The sequence below is a fragment of the Emys orbicularis genome, chromosome 8 (assembly GCF_028017835.1).
Source record: "Emys orbicularis isolate rEmyOrb1 chromosome 8, rEmyOrb1.hap1, whole genome shotgun sequence".
Taxonomy (NCBI): Eukaryota; Metazoa; Chordata; order Testudines; family Emydidae; genus Emys; species Emys orbicularis.
Window position 1 is genome coordinate 22,771,812 of NC_088690.1, and position 16,446 is coordinate 22,788,257.

The 16,446-nt window shown below is 41.7% G+C and overlaps 1 protein-coding gene across 1 annotated transcript in view; it reads right to left on the bottom strand.

The window, feature by feature from the left end:
- NEGR1 (neuronal growth regulator 1) overlaps positions 1-6,948 on the bottom strand; it is a 612,585-nt gene extending 605,637 nt beyond the window's left edge. The window contains exon 1 of the mRNA XM_065409166.1: positions 6,773-6,948. Coding sequence (XP_065265238.1) covers positions 6,773-6,948 — 176 coding nt within the window. The remainder of the gene's footprint in view (positions 1-6,772) is intronic.
- Between the last annotated feature and the right edge of the window lie 9,498 nt (positions 6,949-16,446).

Consider the following 16,446-nt stretch of genomic DNA (forward strand, 5'->3'; position numbering starts at 1 on the left):
GAAAAACTGAATTGCACTTTAAACTTGTTTGAAAGTAAATAAGTTATTTGGAGCAAATTTTACCCTAACTCCAATTGGTGTAAATCCAGAATAGCTGCCCTGAAGTAAAAATCTGGGTTTAAATTTACATCAGCAAAACAGCATAATTGGGCCCTTCTGTTGTTTCTATTCATGAACTAATAAGAAAGATCAGGTCTGAAGAAATTATGTTGTCATCTAGATAAGGATAGTCACATCTAGACTTTGAGTTACATATCTGTAGGTGGTCAAACTCGTACATGTAGATATTTTAAAGGGATTATGTTTGCAATGTCCAGCAATGGGCAATTTAAGGACTCTTCTTTCGAAAATGTATACGACTTTCTGCAACATGTAAAATCAAAAGGGCCACATACATAACCCAGCTGCATACTAGGCTATTGTAGTCAGGTGCATATAAGAGTACAATCCTCTCCCAGTTTTCCCCGAAGTGTTATCAGCAGGGCAGTAAGTCCAGCAGAATGGTCTTTGGCAACAACACACAACATTCACCCTTCAGTAGTTCCTAGAGCTGCACGCAGCAGTTTTATTGGCAGGAAGGAGGTACAGCAACAAGGAGATTGGTAGAGGGAGGCTCTGACTGTAACAAATACATAAGCAAGAGTCATTTGATCGTTGGAGAAATAGAGGCAAAAACATATTCAAGGCAGCTCTCCATCCTCATTGTAATCTCAATTTAGCCTTAATTTGTCCCCTCCCAAAGTGTGTGTTTTCTAAAATTGCAGTTTCTGTTGTTAAGATGTTGTAGACATGTTCCAAACCTTTGCTGCTCAATTCTTTTGTACGATGGCTTTAAATGAGTCATTAGATAACTACAATGTGCATATGTTTCTAAACGAATCATGATTGTTTGCAGTATTTTTAGCAATTAAAAAATGTTTGATAACACTTTTCTCTCATGCAATGCTCAGCCCTGGGGTGCTTGTATCAAAGTCTTGCTGACTTCATCAATGGGAGCAGTGCACACACATTGCAGGATAGAATTCGGCCCTCTGGAATGAGCTGGTTTTTCATTGTAAATGACATCATACTAAATCATTAGAATAGCAATGCTATTTTAATCTGTTTTAAAAATCAACTTCCTTTTTCATTAGACTTGGATAAATAGTGGTCCAGTGAGTCTTTGCTTGGGTGCAAGGGTCTGCCTGTGTGCTGCAGGATTACAGACAATCTTTGCGGGGGAGGGGGGAAGACAAGGCCAAATTTGAAGTATGTAGATATTAGGCATCACTCCCCCCTGCTCAGACATGATCCCTACTGAAGTTAAAGGGGGCTTGCTCTGAGTAAGGAATTCTTAATACTTTTGAACCAAAAAGTCATATTATGCCAATAAACAAAAGCTCTTAACAAGTTGGAGAATTGGTCTGAAATTGACAAGAAGAAATTCAATAAAGACAAGTGCAAGGTACTACACTTAGGAAGAAAAAAAATCAAATGCACAATTACAAAATGGGGAACAACTGACTAGGAAGTAGTACTGCTGGAAAAGATCTGGTAGTTATATTGGATCACAGATTGAATGAATCAACAATGTGATGCAGTTGCAAAAAGGCTAATATTCTGGAGTTTTTTTTAACAGCGATGTCATATGTCAGACATGGGAAGTAATTGTCCTGCTATACTCAACACTGGTTAGGCTTCAGTTGGAGTACCACTCTTCAGTTCCGGGCACCATACTTTCAGAGAGATGTGGACAAATTGGAGAGAGTCCAAAGGAGAGTAACAGAAATGATAAAAGCTTCAGAAAACCTGACCTATGAGGAGAGGTTAAAAATCTGGGTATGTTTAGTCCTGAGAAAAAGAGGACTGAGGGGGGACTAGATAAGTCTTCAAATATGTTAAGGACTGTTAAAAAGAGGACAGCAATCAGTTGTTCTCCATGCCACTGTTAAGAAGCAATCAACTTAATCTGCAGCAAAGGCGGTTTAGATTAGATATTAGGAAAAGCTTTCTAGCTATAAGAAGAGTTAAGCACTAGAATAGACTTCCAAGGGAGGTTGTGGAATGCCCATCACTGGAGATTTTCAAGAACAGGTTAGACAAACGCCTGTCAGGGATGGTCTAGGTATTCTTAGTTCTACCTCAGAGCAGGGTGTTGAAACAAATGACCTCTCAAGGTCCCTTCTAGCCTTACATTATAATAATTCAGGTTGTTTGACCACAGATACTTTGTTTCTGGGTGTTTTTAAAGGGCTACATTCAGAGTAGCAAGCAGTGCCTTCCTTACAACTTTTAGCCCAGTGTGGAAGACCCAGGTTCAATTCTCCCCTCTGCCTAATATCTTGAATAAGCATTAGGTCAGAGAGGAAAAACTCCATAATCTGTTAGTAGGAGCACTCACCTGTGATGCCAGAGTCCGAAGTTCAAGTCCCTGTTCCTTTGAATATTTAGTTATTTATACAAAATAGAACAGCTTCAACAAGAGAGACAGAGACACTCTGCCCAGCACTCAGCTGGCAGGAGGTGGAGAGGAGACCCAAGTTTAAGTCCCTCCCCCAATGAATAGTAAGACTGCATTTTCTAGCAAAAAGCCACCCACACATAAATAAAGCTATTTATGTGAAAAATTTCACCTAGCTCTAGATCCAATCAGGATTGGGCCTAGCCATATTGTGCTAAGTGCTGTAGGAACAGAGGAATATAATCCCTACCTCAAACATCTTAAAATCAATGCAATTACAAAATGGAAGAGGCCTGCCTGTGGGGGCATGTAACTCACCCCCTGCCAGTTCAGGATTGTTCCCCATGGTATGTTTGTCTAATGCTTCGTTTCATGGCATTCCATCAGCATTAGAAAAACATTACAAACCTGTGCTTGTTTTTCTTTAATACGCCTCCACTTGTAAAATGAAAGGACAAACTAGTTATTTTACTTATGATACTTAGTGGTACTCTTCATCTGTAAATCTCCAAGTACTTAAAACATTTATTTTGCATTTTTCGGGTGAGGAAACTTAGAAGCAGAGAGGTCCAGAATGAATTCATAGCAGTTCATAGAATCTGGTACCCTATCTACTGAAATATGTCACCTGCTTACTACAATAGGACACCCTAAGTAGTATTTTCGGCTCCTAAGGATAGCTTTGTAACAACAGTGAGGGGCAAAATTCTGCCCTCAGTTACACAGGTGCAACTCCGTTTGCTTCAGTGGGAATGCACACACGTAAACTGAATGCAGAATCTATTCCTAGCTGTCATGTGCAATTAAATTAAATGGCACAGGCAAAATCACTTTAAAATGTTATAATCTTGAAAACCTGAACAGGAATTATTCAGAGCAAGAGTATTAAAAATGCTTTGACTCTCAGATAATCAAGACACCTGTAAATCAAATGAATTAGCATAATCTCTCTCATCACCTAGTAAAATGCTGACTCAAAAAGTGAGGAGAATGACTTGTAGAGTCTAACTCCTTTAAAAGGCTTTTTATGCTCGACACTAGCAGTCATATTGGGTGTTTTAAACACATTAATTAGAGGCTTTCTGCTTTTAACATGCAAAGTACAAAGGTAACTCCCTGGAGATCCCACTCCTGCAAAGGAGAGAATAACTAATGCAGATACAATCTGCAATCTGACACTAAGTGAGGAGCCAACACACATACACACACACACCACACAATCAATGGTCAGCACTAACAGAGCTCCACTACAGAAAAAAGATGCACAGTACCAACTTGGAATCACACTTATACAGCTACCTTTGAGTACTGCAGTGTACATATACCCAGAAAATCTAAATACAATGGTCTGGGGGAGGTGGAAGAAGCTCGTTTTTCTGTGCACAAATTAATCGCTTCATTGAACTCACTGGACTATGTATTTACAGAACAATACTCTGTTTCCAGTGCCAAGACCGAATAAAAAACAAATTCCTTAGTTTCATTAATTAAAAAAGTTTCATGTGTATTTATGATATTAATATCCTCTGGGGAAAATTTCAGGAGGAGCAAAGGTGGTCTACATCAAAAGTCTCATTAAATGCTCTATGCTTCTCCTGTACTCCCTTAGTGATGGTGCATTGTCCCTCTAAAGTTCTCATTAACTTGTAATACAGTAAACGTCAAGCAGCAAGAAAACCTACTAAAGATATGAAAGAGCTACAAATATGGATTTCATTAATAAGTCATCTATGTCTTTAAAGGGAGGGAAGAATGCTTTATATTGAGATGGAGGGACTATGAATACCCCATATATTATTTCAGCACAAATTTGCTTTTGGCTTCCGAGTTCTACAGGTAAGTAGTGATGTGTACTCCATCCTTAATAGTATTCTCTTCCAAAAGAAGATATTCTCTAATTTATGAGATAAAAATGATTGTTTGACCTTAAAACTCCAATTTCATTTATGTAATCCACCCAGCTGCATAGGTACTGAGTTGCGAACTCACAATTTTAGGCCTCACAGAGTTTAATATACTGTAGTGCTACACTCTAGCTCTAAGCCACCAATAGATAACCCTTAGAGTCACACGAATATTTGTATTACTTTTATTTTTTAAGGTAGGTTTTTTTCCCCCAGAACCACCAATGACACTCAGTACAGTATTTGTTTGAGTTCTGTCCTGAGCTAAGAACTGCAACTCCTCAACTGTTGTTCTCTGCAACCTTTAAATCTGAAACTCTGAAAATAAAGATAGGAAATGTAACAGCAAAATACGTCTGTGTACAAAAACAGAGAAACCAAAGCAAGTGAATTCATGGTTTTAGAATGCCCTAGGAGACTAACTACAGTATATTCCTATACATAAAAAAGTCTGCCAGTTGCACTGCATAGACACTGGTTGTATTCTCAGCAGATACTACATCAGAACATTCAAGGAAATCTTATGCAATATTTTCCAAGAAAATTGTGAAATCCACGAAAACTGTATCTGGCTAAATCACTTTTTAATCTGGAAGCCTAAATCAGCTACTTCCAAAGGGAAAAGAAAATGGTCTATAGCCAAATAGTTTGTGGTTTAAAACTATTGCAGATTAAAATCTAGATTTACAAAACACAAGAAGATTCAGCCTATTCTTATCAAATCTGAAGTACTAAGAAAATGATTTTTTTAATTACTACAAACTATCGTGACAAAGTAAAGTGTATCAAAAAACTAAATTTGAATTTTTGCAGTTTTAAACTGAAGATTAATGAATTTGAGTCAAATAGAAAGATTCAGCTATATTAAGTACAGTGCACTACTACTGGTAAACAAATTTTGCACCAGCCAACTGGACTAGAAAAAAATATTGTTACTATATGGAATGCAAGCTTTATTAAGGGATGCAATAACTGAGTTACCATAAGCATGTAGTCTCTTAATGGCGTAAAACTAGAACTCGTAGTTGTCCTTGCAGGATGGTTCTTTTCATGTTAATCATTAGGAAACAAAAAAGCTAAAATCATACTATATACACTTATAATACTGTGCAATCTTTAATGCCCCTTTACAACTGAGCAATATACTGGCAAGGAATGTTTGAATAGCAGGTTCTATAACAGACATTAAAAACCATCATGTAGAATTTTTATCCAGCACTAGGGATTTCCAAACTTCCATAGACAAACTTACTATTCAAAAAGCATGTATGTATTATTTGCATCCATCTAATGTTTAGTGAAAAGTCTTAGAAATTCTTCTGTAATAAGGTATTTGCTGTCAATAGTTGTCTCAAAACATAAATTAACTGAGCAGGGATTCTGAATTTATAACCCAAGGGCTAATCTGTGTTCTTAAACTAGGTTTGGTTAAAATCTAAATATTTAAAGTAGGACATGATTTCCACCACAGATCAGGACTTAAGAGTTTCCTAATAGAATTACATAGCACACCCATAGAATTAAATTACAGAGGCACTGGTCATTGGTTATTAAACAAAGACACCCAATGTTAATATTTAAAGATACACATCTGAAGATGTATTTTGAGACCATACAACTCAGACATACCGACTTGCACAGTGAATAAGAATACAGCAATTGTCTGAATAATGTGTGTTCAAACATCTGAGGAGGGCAGTTATGAAGAATTGCTGAGATCTGTACACTGCTGAGTAGCAATTTACATTTAAAAAACACAATGAGCTTCTGCGAGTATCTCCTTCTGCAATTGCTTCGGTTTAGGGAGGTAACTGGGCTATAGCTGATCTCTGATGAGGCATTACATCTTTCAGAGGCTTAGCAAGGTGAGAGAAACAAGCCTTATGAAGAAAGTAGCAAACTTATTCCAAAGGGGGGGAAAAATGAAAAAAAAACTTCCCAAACTTAACAGAGTAGAAGAGTACACCGCGTAGCAAAGGGAGACCACTTGAGAACTGCTACTATATCTAGAAATAGGGATATTGGGGAAGAATAATAGGGACACGCCTTTTAATTCCACTGAAATACTGGGATGGCTCTGGAAAGGGACAAGTGAGAAATAGAAGCAGAGGGACCGGCCCTCCTGAATAGGAAGAGTTGGCATGAATGACTGAGCACTAGTTTCAAAGTGGGACCGCCTCTCCCGGACCTACTCTTACCAGGGCTGCTTGGACTTGGAGATTTAAAAAAAAAAAAGAAAAGAAGAAGAAGCCGGAGCGTGTTACAAAATGTCCATCTTTCTAATGCTCAGAGTGAAAATAAAACCTCCTCTTCTAAGGTAGCTAAACCAACACGCATATTAGAAATGCCTGCAGTCGCTTGGAAATGGCTTTGCACAACGCTCTCACTCACTTGCACAGAGAAGTAAAGAAGAGGCTCGGTTTCCTACCTAAGCACAGCCGTGTCCCCTTTTCTGACCACCAGGTTGTCCACAGCTGCCCCAGGGAAGTCCATACTCTGTCCAGCTGGGAGGCAGGAGGGCAACAAGCAGCACAGGCTGAGGAGCACAGCAGCCAGCCACTGGTTTGAGCAACAAGCACCCTGCACCAACAGCATCATGTCCATCCCTGCTCGGGGCTGCTCTCTCTCAGCTTCCAGCTCCTCTCAGTCCCCAGCCCCTGGTACTCGTGACGGGTCTTCCCTCCAGCCAGGCAGCCAAGGCACTGGCAGAGTTCTGCCTCGCCTGGTTTCTTTTGGCCGAGTCCCGAACGCGTCTATTCTCGGGTGGCTCACACACCATCTAGCGAGGAGGGAAGCGCGCAGGAGACTGAGAGCAGGGGAAGTAGCAGCAGCGGCGGCAGCAGCGGCAGACTCAGCAGCAGCAGACGGCCCCCAGGCTCCGAGCCGGTTGCCATGCAGCCGTTTCCTTAGCAACTTGGCCTGATGACTGGTGGTGGAGCAGAGGAGAAAAAAAAGCGGGGGGGGGGGGGAGCTAAAAGCAAAGCAGCAGTGGGAGGAGGTGTGCTACAGCCACCGACATGGCAATACGGAAATAAATGGCATGCAATTAAAGGCACTGATTGCAGAGTGACCCCCGTTTGCAGGAGGGAGACAGCTGAGTTTGCTCGTCAGCGGCTTTTTAAAATACAACTAGTTCGAGCTGAAATGCCCCGCACGGCGGCTCGTAGCCACGCCCGACTCTGCTGGCCAGGACGGTTCCGACCCAGCGCTGCTCACGCGTCGCCGGGACCGGGCTAGCAGCCGGTCCGAGCGAGCAGGCGGGGGGCGAGGAGCAGCAGGCTTCAGAACTGGGCTTCTCCCGCGAAGGCTTCACGTAAGCGGGGAGAACTCTGCTCCGGCGCCCCTGGGCCAACTGAGTCAGGAGAACCCCCCACCCCCTCGCGAGCCCAGCTTGTGGGCGGGAATGGGGTGAAGTGGAAGGGGGGCTGGGGAACCCACACCTTAGCCTTCATCTACCTAGGCAGAGGAGAAGAGCGAGGAGGCTCCTGTAAATGCCTAGCTAAATTAGATCAGGGGCTTGCATTGCCCTAGGCTGGAGAGAAGGCAAACCCGCATCTCTCCTCTGAGCTGGGGGGGGGGGGGGGGGGGAAATCAACGCCCAGAGAAACACATCGCATCCCCGAGGGACCAGCGACTCCCATCTCCCACAGGGACACACAGAGAAGAAAAGAAAGTCCTTAAAAATGGGGCACGTTGTCCCCTTAGTGGAATATCCCATCCTCAGAGTATGGGAGAAATCCTCCAGTGAGGGTTCCCATTCTTAGGGAAGGAGCAGCTATGTACCACTGGCATCATAAACAATTCTGTGGTCCAACTAGACTGCATCATAGACCTCTCAACCCCTCAGAAAAGTGCCCATTAAATTGTGAAACCTAGCAACTCTTTATTCCAAAAGGCAAGGCAGTAAAGTGGTACACAGGTCTAGGAATTTGAAATGCAGTTTATTTCATTGTCTTCTGGGAGAAACTTACCGGCCACTAACTTCTTTAAATCAAGGGCACATATATTTAGCCAAAAGTATATACTTGATTTTCAGTGGGAAGTATTAGATTCAAGTCAAACTTTGATACGGCATTATGTTTTCAGAAATATATGCAGAATTGTATAATTTCAGCCCCAAAACTACTGGGCTAATCCACATCTAGCATAAGCACACTTCCTGCTGTCATTATCCTTGATAAATGGTTGTGGCACAGATACATCCTAATGGAATCTTTGAAGGTGATAGTATGATGCATCAAGGTAGTTCTCCCTAGTCTCACCACAAATGTCAATACAAACCTTCAAGACTTTTCCTTGTAGCTCTTCCTGAAATTCTGTTAAGATGCACATTCAGGAAACAAGACAACTCCTTGTCCATCTGTATACTGAAATCCATATCCTGTCTCCCAAGAACTTGCTATAGCATCTCTGAACATATGCATGAGCAATTCCTGATAGGATCTCACAACCTCATATCATCACTGATCCAGCTTCCCTTAAGCTTTCATAGGAGCTTTGTCATTTTGCCAAAAGCTTGCAAGCAAAATTTTGCTTTAATAAAAATTCTAACACTGCCTTAACATTTACATATTGGTCCTTCTGCTTTCTCTGAAAGGCTTTGAGATGTCCCAAGCAGTAAATCTCTCATTTCTGCCAACTGGCCTAATCTAGACTGCATAATTAGCCATGCCCTTCAATGTTTTGGCTTTAGTTTCCCAGCTTTTTACCAGGATATCTAGGGGCTCTTCACTTATGGTGAGAAAGGAGCTCAAACAGTGGAAAAACAAAACCATTTACTCCTATAGGCAAATGAAAATAGCAGCCACTAATACTAGTTTGGCCCTGTGGTATTAATAAACTTTTATAAAATCCACCTCAACACCCACTGAACTCTTTCTTTAAGATCATCAGGTTGTGGATGACAGGTCGGTTTTGTCCTGCGGACATGTATTTTCCAATGTAGTTGTTGCATAACCGACGATATAAAATTGGATCTCTGATCAGTTATAATCTCACCAGAAAAGTGATCCAGTATCTTTTTGGCTATTTGAGAGGAATGGTATCTCAGTTACCATTAACAGCATAAGAGATGTACGGTGCCTTTTCATACCATAGGTTACCTCCTGACATTCAGGACAGATTTTGAAACATTTAAGTTGCAAAAGGTAATAGAAGCTTGTATAGTAGGCAAGCTCTGTCTCCCCCTTAGGGCTAACCCAGGCTAAACACTCCTGCTTATGCCTCAAAAACTTTTCCCTTGAGTGTCCAAGCAGCATAGAGCTAGTTTCTCCTTGTTAGGAATTTTTATTCCCTTTCCCTTCATTCTGCTTCCAGTTGTAAACTTATCTGATGGGACAACAAGGAATCCGGTGGCACCTTAAAGACAAATCTGTTAGTCTTTAAGGTGCCACCGGACTCCTTGTTGTTTTTGTGGATACAGACCAACACGGCTATCCCTTGATACTTGTTATGTGATGGAAGGAATTCACTTGTGTGTCTCCTCTTCATGTGAGTGCGGAGAGAGGGAAAGAGAAGAGCAAACAACAAAATCTTTTGGCCTCTGATGATCCACAATAATTTGTCTAGTATTGATGGGCCTTCTCTGTTAGGCAGGAGGACCTAAAAACTTCTGTTGGAAGCCAGCATTTCACATTAATTTATGTCTCTTTCCTGTCTGGTGATTTATACAGTTAGGGTAGCTTACAATGCAAACGCTCAAATATCTTACAATACAGGGCACAGATGTTATAAGTGAGATTAATACCTGGAACAATTTATAAACATCCAAACACTAAGCACATTTTTTATAACTAATACCTATTTTAACAATACTAACAGGTGAGCCAGACTAATTCCAACTATGTATTTCTCAGCATTCAAATGAGATATGGAGGCCTTGGCATGAGCTGGCACCTGGTTTGCCATAGCTAAACAGTCCATAAACCTGCGACTTCCAACTCCCCTTCTCTTGACAGTCTTAATTTCCTTTTCCTTTATGCTTCACCCTCTTCTATTGCATCCCACTTTTGTAGATCTTTTCCAGTTACCACAAAAGATCCTGGTCTAATTCAATGAAGGGCATCCTTCCTCTCTTCTTGTCACACAAGCTTCATACTAAGTCATACAGGAGGCTTGGCACCAGGCTATAAATGCTGCATAATATATAATGCTCACCTTTGTATATTAAGTATCACCTTATAGTAGGGGAAATTCTCCAATCCCCATATACACAATGTTTTAAAATCATCTTAGATGGTTTAGATCCTTTATGGAGATCCACCAACTATACACAAGAGAATGTGGGAACATTCTGTACTTGCCCCTAACCAGCCCCCCACGACCCCACCCCCATCCAACACCCCCTGCTCCCTGTCCCCCGACTGCCCTGACTCCTATCCACACTCCCACCCTCTGACAGGTCCTCTGGGACTCCCACACCTATCCAACCGCCGCCTGCTCCCTGTCCCCCAGGATCCCATGCCCCTTATTCAACCCCTCCGCCCCCGCTCCCTGCCCCCTTATGCTGCTCAAAGCACCAGAACTGGCAGCTGCCACATAGTCTAGCGCATCGGGGCAGGCCGGTGGCTCTCACAGCCGCACTGCCCGACAGGAGCTCGCAGCCCCGACACCCAGAGCGCTGGCGGCATGGCGAGCTGAGGCTGTGGGGGAGGGGGACAGCAAGGGAGGGGTCGGGGGCTAGCCTCGCCGGCTGGGAGCTCAAGCATTGGGCAGGAGGGGCCTGGGGGCTGCAGTTTGCACACCTCTGCCCTACACTCAAACCTGGTGAAGATTTGTTCAGTATTCTCCCTTTCCACTTACTGAAATAACTTTCTTCCTACCATCCCCTCAGTGGGCTCCCTTTGCCTTTCAAGCTGTTCTCCTATCTGGAGGCTTGTCTGGAGCCTGATGCTGCTGTATCCCTGGGCCTGGAGGGGAGGAGGGTGTCTAGTATACCGTAGTTCTTTTCCTCAGGACTCTAGAGAATCTAGCCAAACCCAGGAATATTTTCAGCTCCCTTTCTGCTACCAATTCAAGAAATGCTGGAAGACGATACTTAGAATAGGAGTGGACACCTGTTCTGCAGGGAAAAAATTTTTCTGAGCAGTCCCCATTCCATTCCAGACCCAGGAGTGGGGTGAATTTAGGCATCCACCTCTACACGGATGTTTAGAGTCTCCTTTCCTCCTCTAGAAATAGGAGTTCTTCCGGACAGAATCCAGCACCTCCCTAATCTCTTATACCCTCAGTCATTTATGTTGACTTGTATCCAAGTCCCTCCCCCCCACCCCCCGAGACATCCCACTCTGACAATCACTTGTGTCATGGCCCCAGTGGAGCATGAGGATGCCGCCGGCCACTTGAGAAGTGCAGGACAAAATGTACTCAGAACAGAAGGATTCATTAAAGCCCATATGTTTACCACACAAAACAAGACTCAAAAATGACAAGCAAACAACAGTCCTCAAAATATCAGATTCCATGGAGTATCTACATCTTAGCAATTGCTTGACATCAAAGAGCTATCATGGAAGTTGATCCTTTCTGCCTCTACCCACGAGTTCTCCCTCCCTGCCCCCAGATCACATTCAAACAACTGCCTTCCTCATGAGTCTTTCATAGATTCTAGGACTGGAAGGGACCTCGAGAGGTCATCAAGTCCAGTCCCCTGCCCTCATGGCAGGACTAAATACTGTCTAGACCATCCCTGATAGACATTTATCTAACCTACTCTTAAATATCTCCAGAGATGGAGATTCCACAACCTCCCTAGGCAGTTTATTCCAGTGTTTAACCACCCTGACAGGAACTTTTTCCTAATGTCCAACCTAAACCTCCCTTTCTGCAGTTTAAGCCCATTGCTTCTTGTTCTATCCTTAGAGGCTAAGGTGAACAAGTTTTCTCCCTCCTCCTTATGACACCCTTTTAGATACCTGAAAACTGCTATCATGTCCCCTCTCAGTCTTCTCTATTCCAAACTAAACAAACCCAATTCTTTCAGCCTTCCTTCATAGGTCATGTTCTCAAGACCTTTAATCATGCTTGTTGCTCTTCTCTGGACCGTCTCCAATTTCTCCACATCTTTCTTGAAATGCAGTGCCCAGAACTGGACACAATACTCCAGTTGAGGCCTAACCAGCGCAGAGTAGAGCGGAAGAATGACTTCTCGTGTCTTGCTTACAACACACCTGTTAATGCATCCCAGAATCACGTTTGCTTTTTTTGCAACAGCATCACATTGTTGACTCATATTTAGCTTGTGGTCAACTATAACCCCTAGATCCCTTTCTGCCGTACTCCTTCCTAGACAGTCTCTTCCCATTCTGTATGTGTGAAACTGATTGTTCCTTCCTAAGTGGAGCACTTTGCATTTGTCTTTATTAAACTTCATCCTGTTTACCTCAGACCATTTCTCCAATTTGTCCAGATCATTTTGAATTATGACCCTGTCCTTCAAAGCAGTTGCAATCCTTCCCAGTTTGGTATCATTTGCAAACTTAATAAGCGTACTTTCTATGTGAATATCTAAGTCGTTAATGAAGATATTCAACATTTAACTGCAGTTCAGAGGGAGAAGAGTCTCTCTCAAGGGCCTCAGGCTCCTCTTTTCCCAGCATGTTTGGCCATTTGTCATCGGACCATAGCTCAACCAGCTTCAGAAGTAGTTCAATCCTTCCTCTCAGCTGCAGAAATAGCCTACTTTCCACTTTTCCCAGAATTCACTCTTCATATAAGATGGTCTTCGATCTCCACCTTCATCCCTTTCCCAAACTGAGTACTCATTCATTCTGTCACAGGAGATAAGGGGTGCTCTGACCCATCTTTACCTCAAAGGGCTAGTCTTGGGACCACAGTAACACACAAATGGAGAAAACAGGTCTTGCTTGTTCCTCCCTGAGTCCTCTCTTTATTTCCCACTGATTGCATACCCTGTCATAGAATACCAGGGTTGGAAGGGACCTCTCAGGAGGTCATCTAGTCCAACCCCCTGCTCAAAGCAGGACCAATCCCCAGACAGATTTTTGCCCCAGATCCCTAAATGGCCCCCTCAAGGATTGAGCTCACAACCCTGGGTTTAGCAGGCCAAGGCTCAAACCACTGAGCTATCCCTCCCCCCGTCACATGATATTGAACCAAAGGTCTGTTTTCAGTTAGTTACTTTGATCAGTGTCCGGGTGTAATAGAGTGGAATTTAGCTGTTGTTGTCATGGGTTTGTGCAATATTGTTATTAGAGCTGGTCAGATAATATCTATTGAATCCAAAAATATTAGGAAATGTAAATGAACAAAATATTGTTATCATATGGAATGCAAGCTTCATTAAGGGAAGCAATAACTGAGCTACCATAAGCATGTAATCTCTTAATGGCATGAAACTAAGTCATCCAGCACCAATTGTTAGACAAGTTACCATTCATAGTGGTAAATAAAGGCATTTCTTCGCCTCCTGTTAGCATCAAGAGGAAGACTAGTGAAGACTAGGGAACAGCTGGGAATCAACTATTTTAATTGGGAGAGAGGCAGTTGTGTTATGTGAGAAGCCATTTAAATGTTTTAAGCTCTTATGCAAGATAGTCAATATTACACACTCAAATTGTGGTGATGGGTATGATATAAGAGCACAGGTAGATCTAATTTTAGGAAGAGCCATTTAACATTTATTAAGTCACATTATACTGTTTTTACTTGACCTCAAGTATTTAAAATATTTTTTGCTCCTTGAATAAAGAGACATTTCCACAATAATATCCTGTTAATTTAAACATAAGATCATTTAAGATCTCAGTTAATGATAGTATTGAGGTCAATATGAATGTTTTTATTGTATTTTCATTTTCAGATTTAAATCCCCTGGTTTCAGGCCATTTGCAGATCAATGAAAAAGCAGGTCAGGATTCAATAGAGTTTTGTTGTTCTGGAGACTAAATTCTTTCATCTGGATCTGTTTTCTGAGACTGTGCAGCACCTGCCACCAAATGTGTGCACATGCACAGTGCACTTCCAGAACAGAAAGCTTTTCCATTAGCTGGTTTTCCAGGAAAACAACTCACTTGGAATATCTTTAATGGCATGGGGAAAATGTTCACTACAGAGATCTGTAAGTGGGTTCCTCTCAAAAATTAGATAATTTATAAATAGGAATGGTCAAGCCATATGATAGAATATTTATGCTGAATGTAACTTCTTTTTTGGTTAGCAAATCAGTAATCATTCAGGGACTATTATCTTGGAATGTACTTGTTATTTGTAAGTATTCATTTAATAGTCTGGACAAAGTGTTCAGACTGACAAGCTCTTCACTCATCTTTTGTGTTGTGTGTTTAACTCATCTAGAAGCCCTAGTAAAAGAATGTGGGAATGAAGTGATAACTAGGACATACGGTGAGTAGGAAACTGGCACTTTTGATCTCCGGTAGATTAATGTACCACACAGGAAAGGATGACAAGTGATTCAAGTAGGATGTCTCCAAAATGGTGGCCACTTGAGATCCAATGTGCAGTACATAGTGACATGGATAACTATAGCAATGAAGCTGGGTCCAGCAATCCCTCCTAATATGTCCTTTTCAAATATACATGTGGAGTGTGTGGTTCTTTTGTAACAGGCTCTTTGGATCTACTTAAATGCTTTTGGGATTCTTGTTTGTGTTGATTTTTATTAATAATCATTGTCCCAAGGGCACAGGAAGAAGCATATCAATGGTATCAGCCCTGAGTGTCCTTCAATTGGAGCTGCTATATGCCCTGTTTCTGGACATTTTAAACATGGCCTGGGCACTTTTGGGAAAAGGATATTAGACTTCAGGCTCCCAGCACTTCTGGTTTCACTGGCAGATTCAACCAATTGTTTGGGTTTACAGCCCATAATCTTGTTTTTAAACTTTTTAGAGAAGGAAGTCAGTTGTTCCTGTAATTCAGATATTTGTTCAACCAATTTCTCAATTCCGTTACAATGACTTGTTGTCACAGCACAACTTGAGGTGTCCATATGACAGTCCAAGGAAGAAATCTCACACCCGTGTTTGCCTCAGAGATATTCTCAGAAGTGTCTTTGTCGAGTCTAATTCAGCTGCATGCTTCTTGTTCTCCATTCTGAGCAACATAGCAAATTGGAGAATGGTCGTGTTAGTTTTCTTTTGTTCCAGTTGGAGGGTAAAAATCAGATCCTGATCCCAGTGCATTCTGCAGAACTGTTTAAGTAGTAGTTCATCTCATTCTGTAGAGGGAATTCTCCCTCTTGCAATAACTTTATTAAGAGCTGCAAGTCTCTCTCTACCTCTGAGCACAGGATTCTGGTAGATGTTATCCAGTTCAGCATAGTGAGAACCTAAACTGAGGTTAGCAGTCTTATCTCTCTGAGGTGAATCAGTGCTACCGTCCACATCCTGCATAAGATTCCAGGCAACACTGTGTAGATTGCTATTAGACCGTTGTTCAGCTGAATTCTGTGTATGAAGGTCCAAATTCTCAAAAGTGCCCACCCTGTGCTCAGCACTTCAAACAGGTTGTTTCAAGGTGGGCTCCCAAAATTGGGAGATATTTGAAAATTTTATCCCAAATACTTTCCCAGTGTTATTTTCCCCCCCTCCCCCATCAAATTGCTGCATTTGCCACAGGGATGGCTAGATAAGAAGTTTTCCCAACCAGCTCTCAGAACCATTTTCCATTAGAGAATGTAGTTCTGTCAAAATCTCAATGTGTTGTGAAATCACATCAATTTTATGTAATGTCATTTTGGAGAAAAAAGGTCCAATCATTTTGACATTTTCTGAACAAAGACTGTTTTGATTTTTCTTTTTGAAAAAACCTGTTCATTTCCATTTTTAATTTTGTACTATGTATTATAATAAAATAAAATTGCAATCCAAACAAAATAGGTTTTTTTTGTCAAACTGCAGCAGCAGGAGCATCTTGAGAACCATCCCCAGCCCTATGGTTTGTGGCAATGACCGTGAAAGGCACCACTGGAGGACAGCTCTCGTGTTGATTGTCAATTAGAACATAAGCCTGTGTTAATCATATTGTCCACTTTAATTAAATATGTGATGTACACAAAACAAATTATTTTGCGGGGGGAATTCTATTTTGCAGAGAATTTCAAAAATGTTCAGATTTTGTTCA